General features: G+C 39.3%; 3 protein-coding genes and 1 non-coding gene across 44 annotated transcripts in view; 3 read left to right on the top strand and 1 right to left on the bottom strand.

Moving 5' to 3' along the window:
* ACSM3 (acyl-CoA synthetase medium chain family member 3) overlaps positions 1-17,003 on the top strand; it is a 68,980-nt gene extending 51,977 nt beyond the window's left edge. For 4 of the 13 annotated variants that reach the window (XM_063612118.1, XM_063612124.1, XM_063612117.1 and 1 more), the window contains 9 exons: positions 561-704; positions 821-977; positions 1,555-1,634; positions 4,857-4,983; positions 5,958-6,038; positions 10,429-10,530; positions 11,846-11,973; positions 12,080-12,179; positions 16,214-17,003. In XM_063612118.1, coding sequence (XP_063468188.1) covers positions 561-704; positions 821-977; positions 1,555-1,634; positions 4,857-4,983; positions 5,958-6,038; positions 10,429-10,530; positions 11,846-11,973; positions 12,080-12,179; positions 16,214-16,450 — 1,156 coding nt within the window. In that variant the 3' untranslated portion in view covers positions 16,451-17,003. Of the gene's footprint in view, positions 1-560; positions 705-820; positions 978-1,554; positions 1,635-4,856; positions 4,984-5,957; positions 6,039-10,428; positions 10,531-11,845; positions 11,974-12,079; positions 12,180-15,834; positions 15,970-16,213 lie in introns of all 13 variants that reach the window. The other 9 variants (XM_063612127.1, XM_063612121.1, XM_063612126.1 and 6 more) reach the window with 4 other exon arrangements.
* ERI2 (ERI1 exoribonuclease family member 2) lies at positions 36-26,711 on the bottom strand. 25 transcript variants are annotated; one of them, XR_008649349.2, is made up of 11 exons: positions 26,529-26,683; positions 23,743-23,810; positions 23,573-23,656; positions 22,928-23,055; positions 21,333-21,489; positions 20,431-20,531; positions 20,085-20,166; positions 19,391-19,479; positions 10,694-10,776; positions 9,318-9,394; positions 36-581 (listed from the first exon to the last, which is right to left on the bottom strand). XR_008649349.2 is itself a non-coding variant. In XM_055233105.2 (10 exons), exons 1-9 carry the CDS (start codon positions 26,549-26,551, stop codon positions 9,350-9,352), a joined length of 777 nt encoding a protein of 258 aa, XP_055089080.1. In that variant the 5' UTR covers positions 26,552-26,683; the 3' UTR covers positions 36-581; positions 9,318-9,349. The 25 variants fall into 25 exon arrangements, 24 of the variants coding, with proteins under 24 accessions (XP_055089080.1, XP_063468185.1, XP_055089079.1 ...); XM_055233105.2 differs by lacking the exon at positions 10,694-10,776; XM_063612115.1 differs by lacking the exons at positions 9,318-9,394; positions 10,694-10,776 and adding an exon at positions 24,673-24,790 and having other exon boundaries at positions 26,529-26,665.
* Positions 4,396-4,502, top strand: LOC129457858 (U6 spliceosomal RNA). Its single transcript, XR_008649410.1, has one exon. It is a non-coding gene; the product is annotated as a U6 spliceosomal RNA (small nuclear RNA).
* Positions 26,694-27,019, top strand: part of REXO5 (RNA exonuclease 5) — a 48,009-nt gene continuing 47,683 nt past the window's right edge. For 3 of the 5 annotated variants that reach the window (XM_055233095.2, XM_055233094.2, XM_063612099.1), the window contains exon 1: positions 26,694-26,842. The gene's annotated coding sequence lies outside the window, so the exon portion shown is untranslated. The remainder of the gene's footprint in view (positions 26,843-27,019) is intronic. The other 2 variants (XM_063612102.1, XM_063612101.1) reach the window with 2 other exon arrangements.

Raw genomic sequence — 27,019 nt, 5'->3', positions numbered from 1 at the left:
CTGTAGTGTGAAAGCAACCACAGGTAATACCTCAATGAATGGGCAATAACATTTTATTTACAGAAACAATAGGCAAGTCAGATTTTGCCAGTAGGCTGTAGTTTGTTGGCCCATCAGTATCCATGGCTTTTACTAACATGTATTGTATTAACATACTATACTCATTTTTAAAAAATCACATTTTAAAGCATCCATAGGGGAGAGAAGGGGAAAATTCTTCCTTATCCATGATTGCAAGATCACAGACTCCTCACTCTGCTGGAGGTATGATTAAAAATCTCAAGTTTTAAAAATCCTTCAATCCTTCTTTATCATAGAATAAAAAGCTAGGAGAGCAGCTATTATAAATGGGCTTTTGATGACAAAGTTTAGTTTTGATTCTAGAAAGCACCTAAAAGGATAGAGAAAGTGATGGCTTTTACCCTGTAATTCAAGCTAAGCCACTGGCACCTGATCCATGACATGAAGCGGTTCAAGTGGATAGCTTCTCAAAATTTGTCAGTGGTAACAGTCTGTGATGCTGTGTTTAACATGCAGTCATTGTAGTTTTTCCTTTGCAGACATGCCAGTGACAGCCACACCTGTGTGAAGACAAAACACAATGAGATCATGGCCATATTCTTTACCAGTGGAACAAGTGGATATCCGAAAATGACTGCACACACCCACAGCAGTTTTGGTTTAGGATTATCTGTAAATGGAAGGTATACTTCCACAAAAGTGCCGCTTGACGTGTCAAAACTGCAAAGATGATGACTTATTTACTAGTCTTTTATATTTATTTTCCTATGTACGTCAGGGCTACTCTTTGTTTTCCCAGGTTCTGGCTAGATTTGACACCCTCAGATGTGATGTGGAATACCTCAGATACGGGCTGGGCAAAGTCTGCATGGAGTAGTGTTTTTTCTCCATGGATCCAGGGAGCATGTGTATTCACACACCATTTACCCCGTTTTGAGCCGACTTCTATCTTGCAAGTAAGCCAAAGCACAAGGAGGTCAATATTTAGAAATGCATTAAGCAGTATGGCTGACAGAACTGGTGAATAAAGCAACTTGCAGAGATCAGAGTAGACAATATGATTTAAGATACGTTACATCCAGAAAGTCAATAAGCCTGAAAAGATAAACTCGGCCCCCTCTGTATCCACAGGTTCTGCAGCCTCTGATTCTGCCAGGCATATATTGAAAATATTTGAGGAGAAAAACCAAAAACAAAATACAACAATTAAGAAAATGCAAATAAAAAATACCATGTAACAAATATATACATAGCATTTACATTGTTTTAGGCAGTATAAATAATCTAGAGATGATTTAAAGTATATGGGAGGATATGCACAGGTTATATGCAAATACCATACAATTTTATATAAGGGACTTAAGCATTCCTGGAACCAATCCTGCAGACACTGAGGGATGATTCTACAAGAAAAGGTAAGAATGCATTTACATTAACATAAACAATGTTTAAATTGTGCTGCGTCAACCAAAGACATTTAAGCACTTACTAAAGTTGTAGTAAGACCAAGAGTTTGCTTTTTCTAAATTGCAGACACTCTCCAAGTACCCCATCACAGTCTTCTGTTCAGCACCAACTGTATACCGAATGCTTGTACAGAATGATATGGCCAGGTAAGAAATGTTAGTAAATAGGCATTTAGTGGGGGGAGGGGAGAAGAGGAAGCTATAAAATAAAAGATCTTTCTGCCTGAAACATAGCTCCAAGCCAGTAGACACAGGATTTAGCAATCTCTCCTCTTCCTCTTTCTCCTTCTTGCCTGCGTTCTGTAAATGATAATTACTGTGACCAGGCCAAGCTCCCCCAAACAAGAAGAAAGTGAGGGTTCAGCTATGTCTATAGCTCTAAGCCCAGTGGTTATGGGTAAGAAGATGGTAAATCTTTTGGATGATGTCTTTCTGTGAGCTGAGAAAGTAGAGAACTTGTTTCTATTTGGAACCTTATCCCAGCAGATAGAAAAGAGGATGCATATCTTTTATTCTATTGCTGATTCCGTCTGAAAGGGTTCATTGGTAATCCAAAAAGAAAAACAACCCCCGTTTCTCCTTGTTTTGTTTTTGTTTTTGTTTTGTTTTATTTCAATAGGGTTTTGGGAAACAGGTGGTGTTTGGTTACATGAATAAGTTCTTTAGTGGTGACTTCTGAGATTTTGGTGCTCCCATCACCCAAGCAGTATACACTGTACTCAGTGTACAGTCTTTTATCCCTCACCCACCTCCCACTATTTCCCTAGAGTCCCCAAAGTCCATTATATCATTCTTACGCTTTTACATCCTCATAACTCAGCTCCTAGCAACCACTATTTTACTATATTCACAACACTCAATACTCCGGGTCTTCAGATGTAAGGGATCTTTTCCCCCACATTGACCAATTCTCCAACATCAGTTGAGTGTCCTATGATTTCATTCAATCTGACATTATCTCCCTGGAGGCAGCATCATCTCCCACAGGTTAATGACTCAGTCCCACAAGACTCTTTCCCATCTCAAATGCTAATCACAAGTCCAGGCTGTCACCTGCGCATATGACCAAATGGCTATAAATCAGAGGTTCCCATGACCCTTCCTTGGGTTTAGTAATTTGCTATGATGGCTCAAAGAGTGCAGGAAAACACTTACTTACATTTCCCAGCTTATTATAAAAGATATGATAAAAGTTACAGATGAATAGCTAGCCAAATGAAGAGGTATATAGGGTGAGGTCCACAAGGTCCCAAGTGCAGCAGCTTCTATCTCTGTGGAGTGGGGGTGCACTACCTTTCCGGCACGTGGTGCTCTCCAAACCTCATACTTCAGGGATTTTTTTGGAGGCCCCATTATGTAGGCATGATTGATTATTAAGTCAATCTCCAGCTCCTCTCCTTTCCCTGAAGGATGGGGGTGAGGCTGAAAGCGCCAAGCTTCTGTTCCTGGCTTAGTCTTTCTTGTGACCAACCCCTATACGGGAGCCCCATTGAGAGTCTTGAGAGTCGCCTCATGAGAACAAAAGACAATTCTATTACCCAGGAAATTCCATGGAATTTAGAAGCTCTGTGTCAGGAACTAGAGTCAAAGGCAAAATATTAGAACAAAAGATACTCCTAGCACACTCATCACTTGGGAAATTACAAAGGTTTTAGAAGCTCTGGGCCAGGAACCCAGGATGAAGACCCAATACAGGTTGAGTATCCCTTATCCAAAATGCTTGAGACCAGAAGTCTTTTGGATTTCAGATTGTTTTGGATTTTGGAATATTTGCATTATACTGGTTGGGCTGCCCTAATCCAAAAACATGAAACCTGAAATCCTCCAATGAGCATTTCCTTTGAGCATCATGTCGGTGCTAAAAAAGTTTCAGATTTTGGAGCACTTTGGATTTTGAATTTTCAGATTAAGGATACTCAACATCTATGTATTTCTTGTTATAGCTCATATCACAGGTAAATATATTTAAATTGATGTTATTTAATTATCGAATAGGAAATAATTCACCTGCCATAAAATTCAGAAGGTATATAAAAATACATAGTGAAAAGTCTTGCTTCAAACCTTGTCCCCAGTGACCCAGTCCTCTTCCATGGAGGCAAACTGAGTTTCCAGTTTCTTGTCTATTCTCCCTGAAAATACACAAACTAATACACATGTGTTCTCCCCGTCTCTATTTTTTTTTTTTTTGAGACGGAGTCTTGCTCTGTTGCCCAGGCTGGAGTGCAGTGGCACAATCTCGGCTCACTGCAACCTCTGCCTCCTGTTCAAGCAATTCTCCTGCCTCAGCCTCCTGAGCATGTAGGATTACAGGTGTGCACCACCATGCCTGGCTACTTTTTGTATTTTTAGTGGAGATGGGGTTCTGCCACTTTGTGTATTTTTAGTGGAGATGGGGTTCTGCCACGTTGGCCAGGCAGGTCTCGAACTCCTGATGTCAGGTGATCCGCCCACCTCTGCCTCCCAAAGTGCTGGGATTACAGGCACAAGCCACCACACCTGGCCTCTCCTTCTCTATTATGAACATAAATGGTATCACAAGATTCACACAGTTCTGCACCTTGCTTTTTTCCTCTAACAATACATTCTGGCACTGTGTTGTGCAATATGGTAGCCACTAACCACAGCTAGTTATTTCAATATAAATATTAAGTAAAATTAAAAATTCAATTCCTCAGTTATACTAGTCCTGTTTCGAGTGTTCAATATCCATATAGGGCTAGCATATACTGTAGTGGGTACAGCAGATTATAGAGTACTTCCATATGACAGAAAGTTCTACTGGGCAGCACTGTCCAAGAGCTTCCTCATTTTTTATAGCTGTATAGTATTCCATTGTATAAATATCCCACCATCAGTTTAACCAAACAATTGGTACTTTTCATTGCTGATTTAAAGTGTTATTATGGTGCTCACTTCAGCAGTACATACACTAAAATTGGAATGATACAGAGCAGATTAGCATGGCCCCTGCACAAGGATGACATGCAAATTTTTGAAGCATTCCATGAAAACATAAAAACAAAATAAAATAAAATGTTATTATGGGGTAGCTTCCCTAAGAACAGAATGACTTTCTTTGTAATAAATTATACCTCCACCACAAAAAGGGGGGTGAAGAAAAACTAGTATTTGGGGTGTTCTAATATCATTCTATTAGAATGATTTATCTTTTTAATATTTTTATTTTTAATTTGTGTAGGTACTTAGTAGTTGTATATGTTTATGGGGTAAAATGGTTTGTTTTGTGCTAGGGAGAGGAATTAAAAAGCAACTAAAACATTTTATATTGAAGTTCATAAGAAATAATCCTTAATCTTCACTTCTCTCCATTTTTCCTCCTAAATCTAACTTATCTGGTTTTCTAAGAAGCTATAAGTTTAAAAGCTTAAAGCACTGTGTGAGTGCTGGGGAACCAATCACCCCTGACGTGACTGAAAAATGGAGAAACAAGACGGGCCTGGATATCTACGAAGGATATGGACAGACTGAAACGGTACCTGACCCCACTGAAAAGACATAGCTGGACTCCATTTAGTCAGATGAATAAAAACCAAAGTGTCCACTGTCTCCTTATGACTATTTGAGGGATAGGAGTTGAGTGGTTAGAAAATGTTTAAAAAACAATGCTTGCCAAGAACCTAATTGCAAAAAAGCTCTGTTAACAGATGGTTGTTTAAATAGCCATTCATTGACAAACACCACTGTTAATGGATCAGAGTGAGGGCATTACAATATTTTTTTAAATGAAATAATACTGGATCTACTGAAAGAAAGAATTCCTCCCAATGTGATAGGGAAGTATCTTATTTAGGGCTGCCTCGAAATGGAAAATGCTGAGATCCTTGCTGCCTGAAATATTAAGAGTTTGCTGGACAACTCCTTAGCAACCATACTCTAAAAAGGATTTTTTAAAGAGCTCATAGAGCTAAGGAATAAGAAATTCTAGAGGAAATGAATGAAATAAGAACGAAAAATGAAATAAGAACAAAAAATGAAATAAGAAAAAAGAACAACAGCGGTTATTTTGTAGAAGAGGGAGGAGGAAGATGAAATAGATAAGGGAAAGGTTGAAAAAAACTTTTCACAATGTGTCTTTATGATGCTTCAATTTATGAACCATGAGAATATATCACCTGGTAAAAAATGAAAATATCAAAAATAAAAATCAAAAATTGAAAAATTCATTAACTAGAAATAGCATAACAAGTATGCTAATATAAATGCAAATGTTAATATACTCATGTTTTGATAAATATGGATATGAGTAATTATTGTTATAACTATATTTTATACATATGCATGTATTTATATGTTGTTTATCACTACATTCCATGAGAGTATAGCATTCATTTTGAGCCTAGTTTATAGTAAGTTTTCAATAAATAATTTGTTGAAATGAATGCATGATAGATGAATAAATTTTAAGGGACTTGTAATGTTATCTTACTTTTTCTTCTTCTTAACTAGGTGCTAATCTGTGGAAATTTTAAGGGAATGAAAATTAAACCTGGCTCAATGGGAAAACCTTCTCCTGCTTTCGATGTTAAGGTTTGCACATCCCCTTCCAGGAGAATGTTTAACAACCCAGTCTGTACACTACCTACCTACCGCTTACCCCCATATAAACTTTCTTTGTTATGGTGGTGATTCCATTTCACTTCCATGATACTTTAATTTTTATAAATATGTGAAAATGAGTTAGAAATGTTAGCTTCTTGGTCTCCATTATTTTGCAAATACCTATATTGTACCATATAGTTCTAAGCATTTAATAAACGTTAACCCATTAGGCTGGATGCAGTGGCTCACGCCTGTAATCCCAACACTTTGGGAGGCCAAGGCGGGAGCATCGCTTGAGCCCAGGAGTTCAAGACCAGCCTGGGCAACAACGTGAGACTTTGTCTCTACAAAAAAATATAAAAAACTAACCAGGTGTGGTGGTACGTGCCTGTGGTCCCAGTTACTCAGAAGGCTGAGACAGGAGGATTGCTTGAGCCTGGGAGCTTGGGGCTGCAGTGAGCCATGATCACACCACTGCACTCCAACCTGGGCCACAGAGCAAGACCCTGTCTCTAAATAAATAAATATTAACCCACTGAATTTCCAGAAGAAACCCTATGAGAAGCATACTAATATTAGAACCATTTTACAAACAAGGCACAAAGAGGTAAAAGAACTCACCAGAGGTCACACAGCTAATAGCTGCTAGAGTTGGGATTCAATCCCAAGCAGTCTGGCTCCAATATCTGCACTCTTAACCACAACACAACACTGTCCTCTCTGGCAAGGGAGGTTAAGACCTTCTGAGCAGGTCAACTAGGCCCGAAGAGACTTCAGTTTACAGTGGCTGCAGCACTTTCCCTCTCTGCTCCCAAGCCTGCCTGGCCATTTCCAGCCTCTCTGTATCCACTGCCACTACTACCACCCGATGCCTAGGGGGAATTCCAATTCCCCATCAGCAAGCTTTATATAGGGTTAAAATTGTTCTCAGATCAACCCAGCTTCAAAGCTGGGTGTAGCCAAAGGAACTTAACACTAATTTAGACACTCCTCAACTTATGATAGGGTTATGTCCCAAAATAATAAGTCATTGTAAGTTGAAAACATACTAAGTCACAAATGCACGGCTGACTGGGAGTTATGACTTACTGTTGCTGCCCAGCATCTAGAGAGAAACATGGTTTCAACTGAATGGTTATCTTTTTCACTCATTGTAAAGTTGGGAAATAGTAAGTTCAAACCATTTTAATTCAGAGACCCATCTGTATGTTAAGAGAGAGCAAAAGCAGCAAAAATATGGATGAATTAACAGAGTACAGCTCTTAGATAAATGTTTCCCAAGCTTGTTTGATCATAAATATCATATGGATATCTGTTAAAAATACTAATTCTCAGGCCCGTGGAGAGACCAATTCAATAGATTTGGAGTGGGACTCTGACATTTGAAATCTTGTGATTTTAACAAGCACCCCCAAGTAGTTTTTAGGATCAAGTAAGTTTGAGAGAGTTTAGATGAGCTTGATTGCTGCTGTAACTCTTTATAGAATAAACCAGATCCTGGGTCCTTTCTCTCACTTTAACCTTGCTATGGGAACCTGGTCTCAAGATAGGATAGCCTAGTGGTTCAACTGTATCTCTGCTATTCACTATCTGAGTGTCTGTGGGTACACTGTTAAAGCTCTGTAAGTTCCGGTTTCCTAATTTGTAAAGTTGGGACTAGAGTGACCAACCTGTCTGTTTGCTGGGACTTACTGGTTTTAGCACTTAAGGCAATACATCATGAAGAACCACCCCCCAACAACCCCTCACCACTTCAGTCTCGGATGGTTGGTAACCCAAATAATAACAGAACTGATTTCATAGGTTTCTTGTGGTGATTAAAGGAGACAATATGTTTAAAGAGCATATCAGAATGCTTAGTACATAATAAAGGTCCAAAAGATGGGTGCTGTTATTTACTTCTCCCTCACATTCCTCTTTGAAAAGGTTATCTAAGAAAAAATGGTAGGAGAGCCCAAACAGGCTTAGCAATAGTTTGTTGGTTAACAGGCTACCTTAGGTTGAAGAAAGAAATATTGATAATTAAGCACGCTCATGTCTGCATTACAGGGAAGTTGATATGTAACACAGCTATGTTCTTTTTCTTCCTTCCTTAATAGCAATTCCCAACATGCATGGCTATCAGGGTCTTACAGGCACAGCTGTACTCACAGTGATCCCAACTGCAAGGTACCCCCACCTGCTCCCCATTAATTTGAGCCCAGTGGTTTTCTAGAGCAGCTATCTTTGAATGCAAATATGATGAGGCTGAGAGGAAAACAGTACTTTGCCTGCATCCCCAGTCATTTTTAACTCTTTTCCACGGGCCGTTATTATGGGGCTTCTTGTTCCTTAGCTAAGGGCATCTGCAGTAACATTCTGGCATCTGGGGATGTGTTCCAACCAGGTGAATATCAGATTCCTACAACTTCAAAGCCCAACCTTTATAATCTTCTTTGTTTGGTTTTAAATACTAATAATTTTCATGTTTAAACATTTTAAGACCCTATGAACAATGAGGAACATGATTCTCCCCAGACACAGAAGATTTTATCTGTATTCCCATCTATTAAAATCTGTGATAAGTAACTGAAACTTTTAAAATACTTCCTTTCAATCAATAATTCCTTCATACCTGGAACCACATATTTCTTTAGATAACTGGGTGGGAATTTATATTTTTTTATTTGTAAGAGCTTAAAGAGAAGTTTTTACGCTTAGAATTCCTTTGCCATTTAAGTTTCTCATTCAGCACATAAGCCCCTTTCCTTTTGGAAAGTGCTAGATAAGTATTATACTTATTCTCCATGCAAGCCACACCTCAAGTTTGAAGGTATCTGGAGAATATATATAAAAGCAGAATTTTGATACTTAGAAACAGCTAAAAGTCATTTAGAGCAAAATTTGATATACAAAATCAGCAGTCAACTTGAGAAATGCTAATCTGATTTTTTTAAATTGGATTAAACTCTCTAGAGGCATTGCACAGAGGAGTGTAATGATTAAAAGCATATGATCTGGAGTGTAAGTGGTGAGATTTGGATTCCAGCTCAATCATGCACAGTGTTAAATTCTCTACACCTCAGTTTCCTCATGTGTCAAATTGGCATAAAAATTCTAACCACATAGGGCTACAGTGAGGAATAGGTACATATTAAGTACTTAAAGGTTTAGCATTAATTACTTAGCATGTAGTAAGTACTTAATAAATGCTAGCTACTGTTAGACACTTCAGGGAATGATGAGGATTGGAGAGAGGGTAAGAGAGCAAGGCTGTGGCTTACTCACCATTGTCAACCAGAGAATATTCCTTTTCCCGTTTACTTATATTGGGCTTCTGAAGTAAGGTTCTGTAGGTTCCACAGCTAAACAAAGTTTGAAAACCAGTAATGAAGATATTTATTTATCAAGAAGAAAAGATAATCAAGACCTATTGCTAAATGATAAAAGCAGGTTGGCAAAACTGTATATTATAAAGCAACCCTATTTTTCTTTTTCTTTTTTTTTTTTTTTTTGAGATGGAGTTTCACTCATTGCCCAGGTTGGAGTGATCTCGGCTCACTGCAACCTCCCCATCCCGGGTTCAAGCAATTCTCCTGCTCAACCTCCCAAGTGGCTGGGATTACAGGTGCCCGCCACCATGCCTGGCTAATTTTTCTATTTTTAGTAGAGATAGGGTTTCACCATGTTGGGCAGGCTGGTCTTGAACTCCTGACTGCAGGCGATCCACCCACCTCGGCCTCCCAAAGTGCTAGGATTACAGGCATGAGCCACCGTGCCCAGCCAGCAATCCTATTTTTCTCTTTGTCTATATTGTCTCAAAGGATATTACCAAAATGTGATTATTACTGGATGGTAAAATTTTTAAAAAAATTTATCCTTCTTTCACATGTTGGTAACCTGTATTTAATATTTTATGCAATAAGAATTTAAATAAATATATTTCTCTTAGGAATTTAAAGTATATTTAAAATATTTTTGAGCCAGGTGCAGTGGCTCATGCCTATAATCCCAGCACTTTGGGAGGCCAAGGCTGGAGTATCACTTGAAGCCAGGAACCAGCATGGGCAACATAACGAGTCTCTCATCCCTACAAAAAAAAAAAATAAACATTAGCTGAGCATAATGGCATGTGCTTGTAGCCCCAGCTACTTGGGAAGCTGAGGTGTGAGGACTGTTTGAGACCAGGAGTTTGACGCTGCAGTGAGCTATGAGCTGTGATTGCACCACTGCACTCCAGCCTGGGTGACAAAGTGAAACCTTGTCTGACACACACAGATTTTTTTTTTAAGTCTTCATTTTTAAATGGCAAAAGCCAAAATAAAACTTGCAAAGTTAATATTTAAGCTGCGACATTAAACAAAAATTTCCTTAAATAAATTGTTCTATTTTATCCTAGATTGTAGATGTAAATGGCAATGTTCTACCTCCTGGACAAGAAGGAGATATTGGCATTCAAGTTCTACCTAACCGACCATTTGGCCTTTTTACTCATTATGTAGTAAGTGACTTACTAAGTAATCTCTTATTTTCTATTTATTTTTCAACTGCTTGGTAATAATCCCTGTTTGCTGCAAAACATACTTAGGATAGGTACTTGACCCTTTTTTGAGAGATTGGTTGTCCTGAATAGTAATCCCAAAGACAAGAAATTGAAGAAATACCCAAATTCTTGCTGAAGAAAAGCATGCTGGTCCCCTCAGGCCAGATCACTGTTCCAGGTCCATGAAGGCAAGAGGAAGGGACCCTAGAAAGAGGACAGCCTCTTAACATCCCCTGATCCTCTCAATTATCAAACAAAACCCACTCATTTTCCTGAAATCCAGTTAGTGCTCTTTCTTTTTGGGAAGAGTGAGAGGGACCGGGGATGTGGGGGTGGTAGGATTAAGCAAATGTCTTTCACAAGAGGCTTTCTAAGCTCCTTACTGTTTGCAAGAATATTTTCATCTCTAATCACAGTATACAAATTAGAGCAAAGTCTCTATCATATAATAAAAGATCCAGATGCTACTTGCCAGTGTATTTTATATAATGTAACAGTATCTTGTTCATTTTTCTTATGTCAGACTTGCAGAACCAATTCTATTATTGTGTAAAACAAAACAAAACACAAAAACAAAACAAACCTGTCTGCTCTTTATTAGGTGTCCGTGCTTTCTTTCGACTCTGAGTATTTACTTCTTGCTTTTCCTACCAGCATTATTAATCAATTAGCAAAAGACTTAATTTACTCCTCTGAGCTCCTGCAATATTTATTTTGTAATCTATCTAAGAAAAATCTCAAGATGGAAACATGACTAATCTTTGTAACTGTAGTTTACCTTTCTTCTGTTGGGCTAGCTCCATGCTGGAATTTCATCTTTATTTTCACAGTCTATCTCTTCCTAACTCTAATGCTTCTCAAAGGAGCCAAACTTTTCTGCTTCCTTGAACATTTAAAAATCCAACTGAGGGCCAGGAGCGGTGGCTCACACCTGTAATCTCAGCACTTTGGGAGGCCAAGGTGGGTGGATCACTTGAGGTAAGGAGTTCAACACTAGCCTGGCCAACATGGGGAAACTCCATCTCAATCAAAAAATACAAAAATTAACCGGGTGTGATGATGCACGTCTGTAGTCCCAGCTACTTGGGAGGCTGAGGCAGGAGAATCACTTGAACCTGGGAGGCAGAGGTTGCAGTGAGCCAAGATCGTACTACTGCACTCCAGCCTGGGTAACAGAGTGAGACTGTCTTGGGAAAAAAAAAAGAAAAAAAAAATTCCAATTGACCAGAAGAGTTGGATTCACCATAATAACAAAATGCTATTTGTTTTGCAGGATAATCCTTCAAAAACAGCTTCAACTCTACGAGGCAATTTCTATATCACTGGGGACAGAGGATACATGGATGAAGATGGGTATTTCTGGTTTGTTGCAAGAGCAGATGATGTCATATTATCCTCTGGGTAACTTTCTTTTCCATATGTGCATATGTCTGTGTTAACTGATCATCAGTGTTCTAGGGTGAACCTGTCACTCACCTGTATGTATTTCTGCCATATGTGTTTCTAGTTATCGAATTGGACCATTTGAGGTAGAAAATGCCCTGAATGAACACCCTTCAGTTGCAGAGTCAGCTGTTGTCAGCAGCCCAGACCCCATCAGAGGAGAGGTAAAAGAACTGATTCATGTCAACTTTATAATTTGTTGGCAATTTAACACATACTTACAAACAGTAGCTCAGTGAAACAGAATTAACCAAATGATTCATTCACTAAATGTGCAAGTCAGATAGAAATATGCTAGTCAGAAAGAACTGCTACAAAATAAGATTGAATTATGAGTTGCAGCTCTGACAAACAAAATAAGGCTGAAAATATGTACTAGAAAGAATTTGAATTCCTTCCATGGTGGACTAGGGCAAAGATGGTGTGAATGCCAATAACCCAGGCTCACATCAGGATGGGGTGACAGAAGTCAGCTGGATGGGATCAAGTTGTTACCCAGAAGGTCTGGAAACCAACGAGGTCCCTGGTGTAGTGAAGGAGAATGGGCTGGCATCAGATGTCAGGAGTGGGAACCAGAGGCTGGAACTGAGGTAACCATAAGCAGTCTGGGTAGGTAAATAAGTAGTGGTTTCAGGAAATAAACTCTGAATAACACAGGCGTCCTGAAAGCCCATTCCTATTGGGGCTGACCACACAGTATTTTGGCTTAAAAGTACCATGCCAGGCAGCCTCCTGCGTTTTGCCTGTGTGTCTACAACATGCCCCTAGGGTTTCTCTAGCTGAGTTACAAGTTCCCACAAGTATTTCTTCAAGCCATATCCCTTCTAACACTGAATCCAAGTTTTGAAGATGACATTGATGTCAATACAAATCCAGAACTTTCTGTACCATGTATTCAAGCTCCTTATCTCAAATCCTAGGTATAGGGCTTCAAGCACAGGGCACAGGGCAGAGTTAGAAGGTATCCAATCTCAGGGGATGAGATAGGTCCTCAAGTTTAAGGCAGGCCGGGCACAGTGGCTCACACCTGTAATCCTAGCACTTTGGGAGGCTGAGGTGGGTGGATCACCTGAGGTCAGGAGTTTGAGACAAGCCAGGTCAACATGGTGAAACCCTGTCTCCACTAAAAATACAAAAATTAGCCAGGCATGGTGGCACACGCCTGTAATCCTTGCTACTTGGGAGGCTGAGGCAGGAGAATCACCTGGACCCGGGACAGGGAGGTTGCAGTGAGCCAAGATGGTGCCACTGCACTCCAGCCTGGGTAACAGAACAAGACTCCATCTCAAAAAAATAAAAATAAAAATAAAAATAAAAAAGTTTAAGGTAAAAATGGGAGATGTGCATGTTACAGTGGAAGGTGGATCTCCCCCCAGGACTGATTCCCCTAACTGATCTTTGATGCCAGAAGATACCCTGTAAGTCCTCCTGGATGGCCCAAAGTTGTTCCAGATATAGCCCAGTGGCTGGGAATTGGTAGTTTGTCAAGTTGCTAGGATGACAATCGCTATTTACTTTGAAAGGGTATATTCCAGGCAGCTGAGGGCAGGGAAAACAGTCAGTGATTATTGGCTTGTCTCTTTGCTCTGAACATCACCGGCAAGGTTTCACGAGTCTTAGCTCTTCCTGTACTTCTCCCCTACCGTTAGTCATCATCAGTTTTACCCACCTAGACAGGTGCTTACTAGGGACAGGATGGTAGCTGAGCCTTTCAGAACAGGGTTGGCTTGGCAGCCACCTGATATCCTAGCGTACAATATAGGAAAGATCTGTAAGTGGGTTGTGGTCCCCTCACAGCTCCAGGGTGTTGACATAGGGCTTGGATTAGTCAGAGCGAGGGGGACAGTGTGGCCAGTTTTCCAACAGTGGTAGGCTGCAGCATTTCCTGGTAGAAGATGTGAGTAGGTATCTCAAACGAGGTGTTCATGAACACAACGGCCATGTGCTCCATGCCTCAGTTTCTGCTGCCAGGCCTATTCTCCTGGGTTAGGTCCTTCTCTAGGCTGGGTCCTGCCAGGCAGGGTAATTGGGTAGCAAGTTCCAGAATTGATTAAAAAGAATATTTGGATTTGAAATACCATTTTACCATTGGAATGTGAAATAAAGACTTGAGGAATATGTGTCTAGATCACTAGGTTATTAAATTTTTGGGATCACATATCTCTTTGAGAATTTGAAGAACACCATAGGCCACTGTTAAGACTTATGCAGTGATGGAAATGTCCTATATTTGCACCATCCAATGCGATAGCCATGCATGGCTATCAATCACTTGAAATGTGGCTAGTGTGACTGAGAATATTTAATCTTATTTAATTTTAATTGATTTAAATTGAAATAGCCACACGTGGCTAGCGGCTATCATATTGAATGGCACAGCCATAGACTTTTCTCAGAAAAATACAAGATTTTGCATAGAATTTCATAGAGATTTGAAGCCCATTTATGGATTCTGGGTTAAAAAATAAGACCCAAACTTCTTGTAATTCTAAGACTACAACTAAGAGCTAATGTTTTTGATGACTTACTATGTGCCAGGCATTATACATCTATGCTAATTCATTTAATCATCATAATCTCTTTTACAGGGAAGGAAACTGAGGCACAAAGCAATTACCTAACTTGTCCAACATCACACAACAAACTGTGACTTGAACCCAGCTGTTCTGACTTCAGAGTTCATACTCTTACCCATGTTAGGTTGTTCCTTGTTAATTTAACATTTTCTGCAGTAGTTTAAAAAGATAAAGGAGACTATCCAAGTTGTAGAAATCGTCAATATGTGAACCAGTATTGCAGTTTTTAAAATAATTTACCTTTGAATGACTCACTTGCAACAAGCCTAATTTTTTAATTTGTAAAAACGTTGTTAATGCAGCAGAGCTAGCATAACTACAAATACATTTTATAAAATGTCAAAAAGTGAATGGAACAAAATTATATCCATAGACACACACACACACACAAGGGTTCACAACTGCCCCATGGCACATGTAAATTAAAAATGTTCAAGTGTTGTTGTTTTTTTTTCTTAGAGACAAAGTCTCATTATGTTGCCCAGGCTGCTCTCGAACTCCTGGGCTCAAGCAATCCTCCCACCTCGGCCTCCCAAATGTTGGCAGTACAGGCGTGACCTGCTGTGCCTGGTCACAAGGGTTTCGGGTAAAGACAAAAATGGGTAATTGCTCATACAATGTAAAACTGCCCACTGGTGAACAGTTTTCAATATGTGAAAAAATTATAACTTCAAGTCTTTGTTTCTTACCAAATGGCTGTCCTGGTAATTTGTTGTTTCAAATAATTCCTTTTCAATGAAATCTTTACTCCCAGATCAAAGTGGATAGGAAATGTTGCCAGCTTATCTTTAAGCTGGACAAACGAATCTTTGAATTTAATAAGATTTCAGGCACTTAAGTGCAGGATATTTAATCATAAAAAAGCTTCAGGGGACTCTCCTGGAACTGTGCCTACAGGGAAGCATCATTCCATAGCCAGCTCCGGGCTGGTAATCAGGCTTTGAAGGTACATACTAGTTGATGCACCTAGACTCATGCCTCTAGGGAAGGCAGTAAATGGCAGTCCTGGTAGTGCCCTAGGACAGAAAATGACAGGACTCCAAATTTACTCTTAAAGGGGGCTATGAAGGATGGCCCATCTTTCTGTCTTCTCCATTACAGGTCCAAAAACTAGGCAGAGTTTTCAAAAACATTTCTAGGAAGGATAAAATTTGGAGAACAGGATTTGTAAGCATAAAGTAATAACATCTTTCTTGGCTTCTGCCAGTTAAAGGCCACCATGATTTCTACTCTTGTTCCTCAGGGCCATGGAAATGAATCAGAGCAACAAAAAAGTAGCTGCTGGAATCTTCACAGCCTTGTATAAAGACTGCATGTTCTCTGTGAACTGTTCCCTTCAACAAAGACATGGCAAACTCAGCGTGACTACTGTTTATAAGTAATCCCCCATGCTGAGGGCTAGCTGGACCAGGTTGGGTTGTTACAGGGGTCCCAGAAGCTCTCCTGTATTAGGTATGGACCAGGAAGTGGCTGTCCTCAGAGCACAGAGCTGGGATCAAACTGTATTAAAACACACTGGCCCACCCCACCAGGCATGTAGATTCTCAGAGCAAGCAAACAAGACATACTAAAACATACAAATGCATAACTCATTTTCCTGGTGTTTCAAATATTTATTTTAGGTAGTAAAGGCTTTTGTCGTTTTAAATCCTGATTACAAGTCACATGATCAAGAACAACTAATAAAGGAGATTCAGGAGCATGTTAAAAAAACTACAGCACCTTACAAATATCCCAGAAAGGTAGGCATTGTAATTATAATGAATATTTGCTCAGTGTTATGGACAATTTCAACTGTTTATTTTTACATTTTAATGAATATTTTCTTCACACATGCTATACCACATGTCCCAAACTGAACTGATGACATATGGTTAAGAATCAGAATCTTTAAAATTAAAATGAAACCCTGAACCTATTTTGTTTGGTCCTTTGGCTTACTGGACTCACAGTAAATACTTAATATCAAGACAAGTTTCCTAACAATACCCTTTTCCCTATTTTGGTTGTTACCCAAAACCCATTCCAAAGACTATTCTAATTCTTCCACCTAGAATTCATAATCAAACTGCTGTATAATTGGCTTTATGTAAAGATAAAAATTTCCAGGCTAATTTTCTTCCCCTTGATGCCAACAGGTAGAATTTATTCAAGAGCTGCCAAAGACTATCAGTGGGAAGACAAAAAGAAATGAACTGAGGAAGAAAGAATGGAAGACAATTTAAAGTTGTTTCATTAATTACCATATCTATAAAACAAACATAGTATCTGTCAATCTGTAGAAACCACAAGATGATGGAGAGGTGATAAAAACTGTGGTAGTATGCTTAGAAACTGTTGATTTAAAATATCTTGTGGTTATGATATCAGAGGCTAAATTTTGAAATAAAATATTTGGCAAATTCCTCCTCATTAGTGTCAATCTTCCTATCATTTCTTAATATAAAAATACCATCAATTGCTGATTAATTTTTAAATGTATAGTATAGAAGCAGTTTCTGAACCAGATCTCTGCTACATAGGTTTTCAAACTTTAGTTGACTAATTCTTCTGATATGTTGATATACAAATCAGAACCAATATTCAAGCCATGAAATAAAACTAAAGAACTTATAAAAGTTTTTAGAAAAATATAAAATATCACTTAGAAGATTATGATAATTCTCAAAGTACAAGAATCTACCTGAAAATAGACTAGGGATTTTTATTAGTCACATTTTTGCAAATAATTTAAAAATAGTCGGCCGGGCGCGGTGGCTCACGCTTGTAATCCCAGCACTTTGGGAGGCCGAGGCGGGCAGATCACGAGGTCAGGAGATCGAGACCACGGTGAAACCCCGTCTCTACTAAAAATACAAAAAAATTAGCCGGGCGTGGTGGTGGGCGCCTGTAGTCCCAGCTACTCGGAGAGGCTGAGGCAGGAGAATAGCGTGAACCTGGGAGGCGGAGCTTGCAGTGAGCTGAGATTGCGCCACTGCACTCCAGCCTGGGCGACAGAGCAAGACTCTGTCTCAAAAAAAAAAAAAAAAAAGTTTAAGACTTGTTTCAAGGTCTAACTATAAAAGAAGGATCATATACTATTGTTGCTTATTATATGTAATCTAATAAATATTGTTTACAAAAGATTACATTTGTGGTTCCTGAAGAAAGTATGGTAAATTCAGTAAACATTAATATATAAAATAAAAATAAAGTAGTGTAAGATGTTATCAGAATACTCATGTTTGGAAATTCAAGGAACAATTAGGATTCATACATGAAAGGTTATCAATTCCTCATTGAAGGCCTGAGTCTCAAAGAATTTTTGGTGGAAATACTTAAATTTCTGTCACAAATATGGCTTGTTTCTGGAGAATTAAAAGTGAGTCCCCCTGTGGAATGAGATGGAACCATGCTGTTGGCTCTTTCCTTTTGAAGTGTTTGTTCCCATTTGAAATAACCACAACATTTTCTGTTTTCTTGGTATTTCCCAATAGGGCAACAATAGAAGACTTTTCCGTGGTTTGGTCCATTATTAGAAACAACAAGTCTCTTAGATCTCCGACCACACTTGCATAATGGAGGTGTCATTTTCCTACTCTTCCAAGGCTCTTGTAGGTTAACTGTAGAAGTTAATATAGATGGGAGACGCTTCCAGGAAGAACTTCTTACTGGGGAGCAATCAGATGATGTAGACTTTTCTTCATGAATAGTGAAGGGTTGTTTTTTTGCTGGTGGGAAAGCTTGGGGACTGCATGGATTCCTTTTGGTACCACCTGAAAGAAGAGGATGTTTCCCCAAAACTAAAGGATGAGACATATTGGCATTAACTCTGTTGAAGGTACTTGATTTGTGTTCAGGTAACTTAAAGGCAGAAATATTTGAACCTGGATCTTTGGCTTCTTTTACATTATAAATGGTAGTGTGAGGACTCTTGTACACAATAGACTTAGAAGTCTCAGATTTTTGAGGAGTTTCCTCTATGTCTCCAAAGTTTTCATGACTTGGCATTTCCAATTCTTTCAAAACCATTAATCTTTCTCCAGAATTAAATGAAATCTCTGAGTCACTAATGGGAACTGTACAGTCTACGTTTTCCTCAGGCTGAGATGCTGGCAGTAAAACCACATCCTCCCAATCAGCCAACACAGGTAAACAGTCCAGAGTAGAGCTCATTTCCAAATCAGAAACATGATGAACAGTTGGAATGGTGGTAGAAACAAGTACCAATTCTGAACCAACTGTTGAAGCCTTAGATTTGGTATTAAATGCAAGATGTTCATTTTTTCCTTGCTTTTGCATATAGATAGGTGAATTCAAGGTAGGAGACTGCAACTGCCCCACAGAAGTAGAGGACTTAGTATTAAAAAGAGATAAGGAACTTTTGACATTGTGAAGACTTGCTTTTATATTGTTTTTTACTTGTAATTGATCCTGCTGTGCCTTTATAGTAGAATTTGCACAAATTGACTTCATTTGAACTTTTTCATGAGGATTTATTGTATTTTTAGGCTCCTTATTATATATACTGGGACCCTGGATGCAAATGTTACAGGCAGACATTTCTTCAACTTGATTTGTATTCAAATTTCTGGCCAGAATGCTGGAATTCTTCTTAGTGGGAACCTATGATTCCACAGACAAATGCAACAGCTTTAGAAACTGTGCATTCGTAATTTCTTCAGTATACAGTTTTATGACAAAAAAGAGAAATGTCATTGATTTATAAATGACTGCACACATTAAATCTACGTTTCAAAGAACGTATGACTGTTTATGAAATTTGAGATGACAGAATAAAGAGGCAAGACATTACTAACCTTGTTCAACGACCTTGTAATTTTCATTACACAACCATCTCTGATCATTTTCCAAGCAAGAAGGGCAGTATTCCGAGAATCGTCCAACCCTGAGGATACAGATATCAAACACTGAATTTAGTGGTACTAGTACTATTTCCTTAGTACTAAAGAAATAACATAAAAAGAAAAACACCACTTGTGTAGAAATTGGAACACAGTTTTAGTTTTATGACCATCTACCAATTTTAATCATGATAAACTGGTCTTGGAAGTGGAAGGCTATGGCAGCATTACCAGTGAAAGACAAGCTCGTCCACATTTATAGAGGAGGATATGAAAATGTATTAGACAGTTCCCCAAAATGTGGCCAGCATTCTGTAGGAACCAGGATTTGTGAATAATCTAATAGTCTTGTTCAGTTTTTTCACTAGTCCATTCTATTATTTGAGCACTCGTTTAATCTCCATTTGATTTGGCTCATTCTTTTCATTCTTCTTAGCAACTAGAAAGCCACTAGATGGCAGTGTATCTTACAATAGTTTATGAAAGCGGTAATTTGAAAGTCTTAGAAACAATGTGAATTGTTTAGATTAGGAGTTTTTTTTTTTTAGGCTGAAGATATCCCTTCCTAATGACATTACCAAAAAATGAAATTCATATGAAATATTTTTTAAAGGTCAAATGGCTTACATAATTTTTAATGTATACTAACCAGAATGTTCTCGTCCGGAGAATTCTATTCCTACTTCCTGCAAGGCACCACTTAGTCCTTTTGGTTTTCTCCTATAGAAAAGCTAATCAAATAAAAAGAGATATATCTAAAAGAAGATTACTATTTTAAAGGCTATGTATTAACCACTTTTCATAATTTTTAGTTCTATCAGATTTAGAATGTGCTTATTTTTTGTGTGTTGTTTTTAAATACTTTAAGAAATGCATTTATGTGACCAGTACAAAAGAAAGTATCTTATTTGTAGAAACCCATGCCCATGTGTAGGATAAAAGTTAATCATTTTTCAATAGAAAAAAGTAAACATACCCCCATTTTTTACCATTACCTTGTAAGTTGCTCTGAGATCAATCCAAGAATTTAAAAACACAGGTTTTAACAGCTGTTTTCTTTTACACTCATACTCCAGGCAAACCCCCAAGTCCCAGTCTGCATTAGGTACATTAAAATAGAACGAAGTCAATGATGCCAACATTTTTTACTTATGCTGCCAACATTTACAAATAGAATGCTGGAAGATCATATAAAATAGAACAGTAAAATTTCATTGCTCTGCTAATATCTAAAAATTATTCACTTTATATAACTTACTATTAACAAGTTAGGTTGATGACTAAATTTCAAAATGATTTCTTAAACACCCAGTAAAACCTTATTTCAGAAAGAAGAGTAAGATGTTAAATTACAAGGACTATATTTTCTATATTCTAGGAAAATATTAACGTTATTGAGAAACCAAACATTTTGTAGTAACTGGAAACCAAATATGACTATCAATGCTATCCTACCAATGACACAGTATTGCTATCAATGACTATTAACAGCAATGCTCTAACACAGTCATACAGAAAACCTACTTTAAATGGCTTATTTTTTTTCTTCTAAGTGTCAAAGCATAAAAGCAAAGGATGTTGAGCTGATGAAGACTCTGTAGAAAATAGCATAAGAGTGTTCACTAAATCATCTTGGCTTAATTCATAACAGTGGAACTCTAGAAATAGTTTTTTTAAGTTCAGGCTTAATATTTTAAGGTATCCCAAAAGCTTAATTTAAAAAATATGTATTAATTTACTTTTCTTGGCTAATATCTGCTAGGCATTTAAATTTTTTTTCCTAGCCCAGAAGATTAACAAATATAATTCTAGGTTAGCAAGTATAAAACTAGAAATAAAGAATTTCATAGTGGTAATGCTACCCATTTATGATTAATAGGTATAACTTATTCTTTACCTGACCAAGTAACAAATGCACATGATTTTACTTCAGAAGTAGAAGGCTCTGAAACCCCAGTAGCAAAAATAATGTTCTTCTGTTGCTGAATCTTATGAATCCATTTACAGAACTGAGATAAGCAAATCTTCAGAGGGACTCCTTCATCAACTTGAGCCTGAGTAGAGAGTCACAAAAGCTGAATTCAACAATTAAATTCCATTATTATTTAGCATGTTTTATAACTGTGGAGAAAGATTAATGGTTTTAAAAGAATCAGAAATGCCAAGTCATGAAAACACAGTGTACTGTGGGAAGACATAACAAAGTGGTTCTAACTGGCAAAGAGTTTATTTAGTGGAAAGAGGTAAAAACACATGGGAAAGAAAGAATATTTAGAACCTACCAAGGTAAGAAAGATTAGGTTGATAAAAACTAAAATCACACAGAAATATGATCATTAAGTCCAGACTGACAGAAATGAAACACAAATTTGAGTCGCTTAATTTCCATAAAATCAATTTGATCCTCATTTTTATAACATTATTCTTCCTTTGCTGTTTATTTATTTAATTAAAAAAAATTTTTTTTGAGACGAGGTCTTGCTTTGTTGCCCAGGGTGGAGTGCAGTGGCATGATCTCAGCTCACTGCAACCTCCACCTCCTGGGTTCAAGTGAGTCTCCTGCCTCAGCCTCCCAAGTAGTTGGAATCACACGTGTGTAACACCCTGCCTGGCTAATTTTTGTATTTTTAGTAGAGACGGGTTTTGCCAAGTTGGCCAGGCTGGTCTCGAACTCCTGACCTCAGATGATCCACCCACCTTGGCCTCCCAAAGTGCTGGGATTACAGGTATGTTCTTTTGCTTTTTAAATCAAGTCCTGAGGTGGCTCACGCCTGTAATCCCAGCACCTCGGGAGGCCAAGGTGGGCAGATCACTTGAGGTCAGGAGTTCGAGACCAGCCTGGCCAACATGGTGAAACCCTGTCTCTACTAAAAATATAAACATTAGCCAGATGTGGTGGCAGGTACCTATAGTCCCAGTTACTCAGGAAGCTGAGGCATGAGAATCGCTTGAACCCAGGAAGCAGAGGTTGCAGTGAGCCCAGCCACCTTACTCCAGCCTAGCCAACACAGCATGCCTTTGTCTGAAAAATAAATAAATAAATAAATACATAAATCAAGTCCTGAATCTAGAATAACACTAATCTTATTTATTTATTTACTTATTTATTTATTTATTTATTTTCAGAGACAAGGTCTGTCACCCAGGTAGACTGAGATTATACCTCCCTGCAGCCTCAAACCCCTGGGCTCAAGTGGTCCTCCCACCTCAGCCTCAGCCTCCCAAGAAGCTGGGACTACAGACACATGCCACCAAGTCAGGCTAATTTAAAAAAACATTTTTTTTTTTTTTTGGAGAGATGGGGTTCTCACTGTTGTCTAGTTGGTCTCAAACTCCTGGCCTCAAGCAATTCTCAAACATCAGCTTGCAAAGTGCTGGGATTACAGGCATAAGCCATCATGCCTAACACTAAATAAATCTAATTCCAAATGGTATAATAGCTTTTATTTTCTTTTTGAAACTGACTTCTGAATTTTAAGATTTGCATCATACCTGCTTTATGCCTGTCAATTCCATGCAAAATTCTGAAAGAATTGGATGTTCTTGAGGTTGAACATAAGCCTGGAACTCAGATTCAATCTGTCCAGTTGATGTGTTCAGCAACACTGCTGGAAATTCAACTAAATGAAAGAATAATCAATTGACAGTTGAATAAATAATTTTTAAATTAATCCTGTAATCATCCTAAATTAAACATGTTACCATTTTAATTAAACAACCAGTTTTCAGTAAAAGCATACTAAAATGACCAAAGCAGTGTGACATAAAGGTTATAATAAAGTTATGCTAAAGAATAAATCAAAATATTGAAGTTATGAGCATGTTGTCTTAAAAGAAAACTCAATATAACTAAATAAATATAAAAGCCATATGGAATATAAAATTTACTTTTTTTGCAAAGGTATTTTTTTCAGTTTCTATGCCATTGAGGTGTTGTATGTAATATAAAACAACTATTTTATATAATAACACATTTAGGTATTTGAGATTTTGCTCTTTTTTATTCAACATAAGTTTTGCATTAAACTACCAATGCATAGACCATCCTGTTTTCTTAAACTCTGGGCTGATTTATATCTATAAACTTTAAAGGGACTCATCTAGTGCCAGCTTTGGCCATTCATAGCCCAGACTTACTTATTTCCTGGCTATGGTGGTGCTTCCCATCATTCCAGCATGTCGATTCAAAATCAATGACAATTAAGTAGTCAAACAACTGCTCTGAAAAAGATCAAGTTGTTCCTATGCTTTACCAGTGCTGAAAATGCAAGGCTACAAAATGCAAGGAAACAAAGCATACTACTCACTGGATTTGCTTCTTCCTAGATTTCCATTTGCTGGAGCAATTGACTTTCTCCTAATTAATCCAAGCTGCCTAAAAATGTGAAGCAATCCAAATATGATCAATGAACTCATTCGCACTCCTGTTTGAATAGGCTACCAAACATGGTACTGGGCAACAATCTCATTATTTATTGTGACTGAGGGGAAATCGAACTGGACTTTGGCTTTACCTGCATAGGCCTCGAAAGTATATATTTGCAAATTAGGCTAATTTGTTGGTTTTGTTTTTGAGACAGGGTCTCGCTCTGTCACCTAGGTTGCAGTGCAGTGGTATGATCACCACTCACTACAGCCTCAATCTCCTGGGCTCAAGCAATCCTCCCACCACAGTCTCCTGACTAAGACTACAGATGCGTGCCACCATGGCCCATTAGCTTTAATTTTTTTTTTAAGGCAGGGTCTCACTATGTTGCCCAGGCTCATCTCGAACTCCTGAGCTCCAGCAATCCTCCCACCTCAGCCCCTCAAAGTGCTGGGATTACAGGCCTGAGCCACTGTGTCCAGCCAATTTACACTAATTTTATGTTACCCTGGTTTTACAGTAACACTGAGGAACTCATTTGAGTTCCTACAATCATTTGATTGTAGAGGTAAAAATGCACTGAAAATCTTACTTTTCCCCCTGCATTTTTTAAGCTCTTGCTATGTGTACAGTGCAGTTTTAAGAAGACAAGACAATGTAGGACATGGTTCAGTCTTCCAGCTTAAAAATCTGGGTAAAGAAACAAAAGATAGGGCCAGGTAAAGTGGCTCATGCCTGTAATCCAAGCACTTTGGGAGGCCAAGGCAGGTGGATTGCTTGAGCTCTGGAGTTCGAGACCAGCCTGAGCAACATGGTGAAACCCCATCTCTACAAAAATTATAAAACCTAGCTGGGGTGTGATGGTGCATACCTGTAGTCCCAACTACTCAGGAGGCTAAGGTGGGAGGATTGCTTGAGCCCGGGAGGTGGAGACTGCAGTGAGCCGAGATCATGCCACTGCACTCCAGCATGGGCAACAGAGTGAGACCCTGTCTCAAAAAAATAAATAAATAAATAAAATGAAATAAGAAAAAAAGAGAAGAGCTTACTGAGGTCTTAAGTGCAAGTAAAACAAACTACTTGGTATTAGTAGGTAGAGTTTTAACTAGGCAGACACCTCCTGTAGTTTTCTGTGTTTGCTAAGAGAGGGAAGTGCCAGGATTTGGGAATAATAAATATCATTTATTGATTGCTTACTACATAGCAGGTACTAAACTAAGATGATGGCCTTCTTTAATCCTCAACAAGTGTAGTAGCTAGAAACTTTTCCTACCTATATTTTATGGATGAGAAAACTGATTCTTAATTTGCCAAAGAACATAGCTTTGGTATGTGAACCCAAGACTGTCCAATTCTGAAGCACATGCTATTTGCTAATATATTACATCTTTCTAGTAATCAGAAATATGCACAGCGCGTCCAGGAATCAGCGAGGACATAATGATTCATATTGTGAATTAAGAGGATCACTAGGCCAGGCACGGTGGCTCACACCTGTAACCCCAGCACTTTGGGAGGTCGAGGTGGGTGGATCACCTGAGGTCGGGAGTTTGAGACCAGCCTGACTAACATAGAGAAACCCCGTCTCTACTAAAAATACAAAATTAGCTGGGCGTGGTGGCACATGCCTGTAATCCCAGCTACTTGGGAGGCTGAGGCAGGAGAATCACTTGAACCCGGGAGGCAGAGGTTGTGGTGAGCCAAGATCGTACCACTGCACTCTAGCCTAGGCAACAAAACTCCGTCTCAAAAAAAAATAAAGATCACTAGAAAATGGGTTTGTAGAAAGTAGAGGTTCCTCTTCAAAGACTTCCTTCCCCGTCTAATTAGGAATAAATAGTAACTTCTCTTAGAGCAAAATTTATTCAAAGACCTGTGCTAACATTCTTAAATATCTGCTAGACATAATAAAGAAATCAATGTACTTTATGTTCTTAGCTCCCACAATTTAGCCTAAATATTTGCCCTGGCGTGCTTATACTGGTCCAATCAAGCATTAAGTCATAGCCTGTTCGTCTTCCTTATTTAAGTGTTTTTACCTTTCTCAGCATTCCACAAGTTACTTCCTTCTTCCTTTGTTCTCCTCTGCCTTTGCCTCTTTTAAAAAGTTCTATGTTGCTAATCAATCGGGACAAATACAGAATGTGAGGTCCCGTTCCAGCCAATGGAAACCGGACACAGCAGTAGGGTGGACGCGCCACGTTATAAATGACCCTGTCTCCTTTGTTGCGTGTACTCTCCTGGCAAAACTGCTGGCGAGTGTACCCTTTCTGCAGGAAGTAAAAATGGCCTTACTAAATAAATTAAAGTTCAAGTTCTATTTCTTTACAGCACCGAGGAACGAGCATTTCAAACAGGTTGAACACCTTGACGGATTCAGTGTGTGGCCTGCCTGCGACCTCCAACCAGTCTGCAGGGCACTGTCACATCCAGTCGTTTCCCAAGGCCTAAAATGGGCAGGCACTGGCTCAAGGCCACACAGTCAAGACCCCAGGGTTCGTCGGCCTCGGGCTCCTGTCACCCTAGGGTAGAAGGTGGCCCAAGGCTGAAGACCGAGGTCCAGGGAGACGCCTTTCCAACCGTGCCAGAGAGGGCAGGTCGCAGACGCCGGGGCTGCGGGGAATGGAGGCCGTCACCGCAGATGCCACTTGCTGTGCTCTGCTCTGCCGCCAACGCCAGCGCCGGACCCGGAGCTACCCGCCCGCGACCCAGAACCCCCTTGAATACCGCGCGAGCCGCTTGGTCGCCATTCCCAACACTCCTTGCTCTTCCAAGTCCAGCTGCCGGAAGTCGCTCGACTTCTACTTCCGGTCCGTTCAAACCGCCCGCGAGGCTGAGAGGGCGGTTGTTGTTGGCGGCTGTGGCTAAGTGGGGGAGAGCCTCTGCTCCCCGCCCGGCCTCTCTTCTGTGTTTCCCGGGCTAGGGGGCGTGGTTTTAGGCGTGAGGAGTGGTTTTAGGCGAAGAAGCCGCTCGGCAGCACCTACTTTCTTCTTTGCCAGGCAGACGCCCGTTGTAGCCGTTGGGGAACCGTTGAGAATCCGGTATCCGATGGGGACGGTAAAGCCGTTTGGGTTAGGGCGGCGCGGGTGTCCAGTCCGCGGAACGGGGATATCGTTGGCACCTTCGCTTTTTTAGGGGGACGGGGATAGTTCGGTAAACTGGATTGAGAAGCGGATCCGAGGGAGGTTGAAAGCCGTCAAGCCCGTGTAGCTCTCCCG

Source organism: Symphalangus syndactylus, chromosome 11 (assembly GCF_028878055.3).
Source record: "Symphalangus syndactylus isolate Jambi chromosome 11, NHGRI_mSymSyn1-v2.1_pri, whole genome shotgun sequence".
Classification (NCBI taxonomy): domain Eukaryota; kingdom Metazoa; phylum Chordata; class Mammalia; order Primates; family Hylobatidae; genus Symphalangus; species Symphalangus syndactylus.
This window is presented reverse-complemented; position numbering and strand designations above follow the sequence as displayed.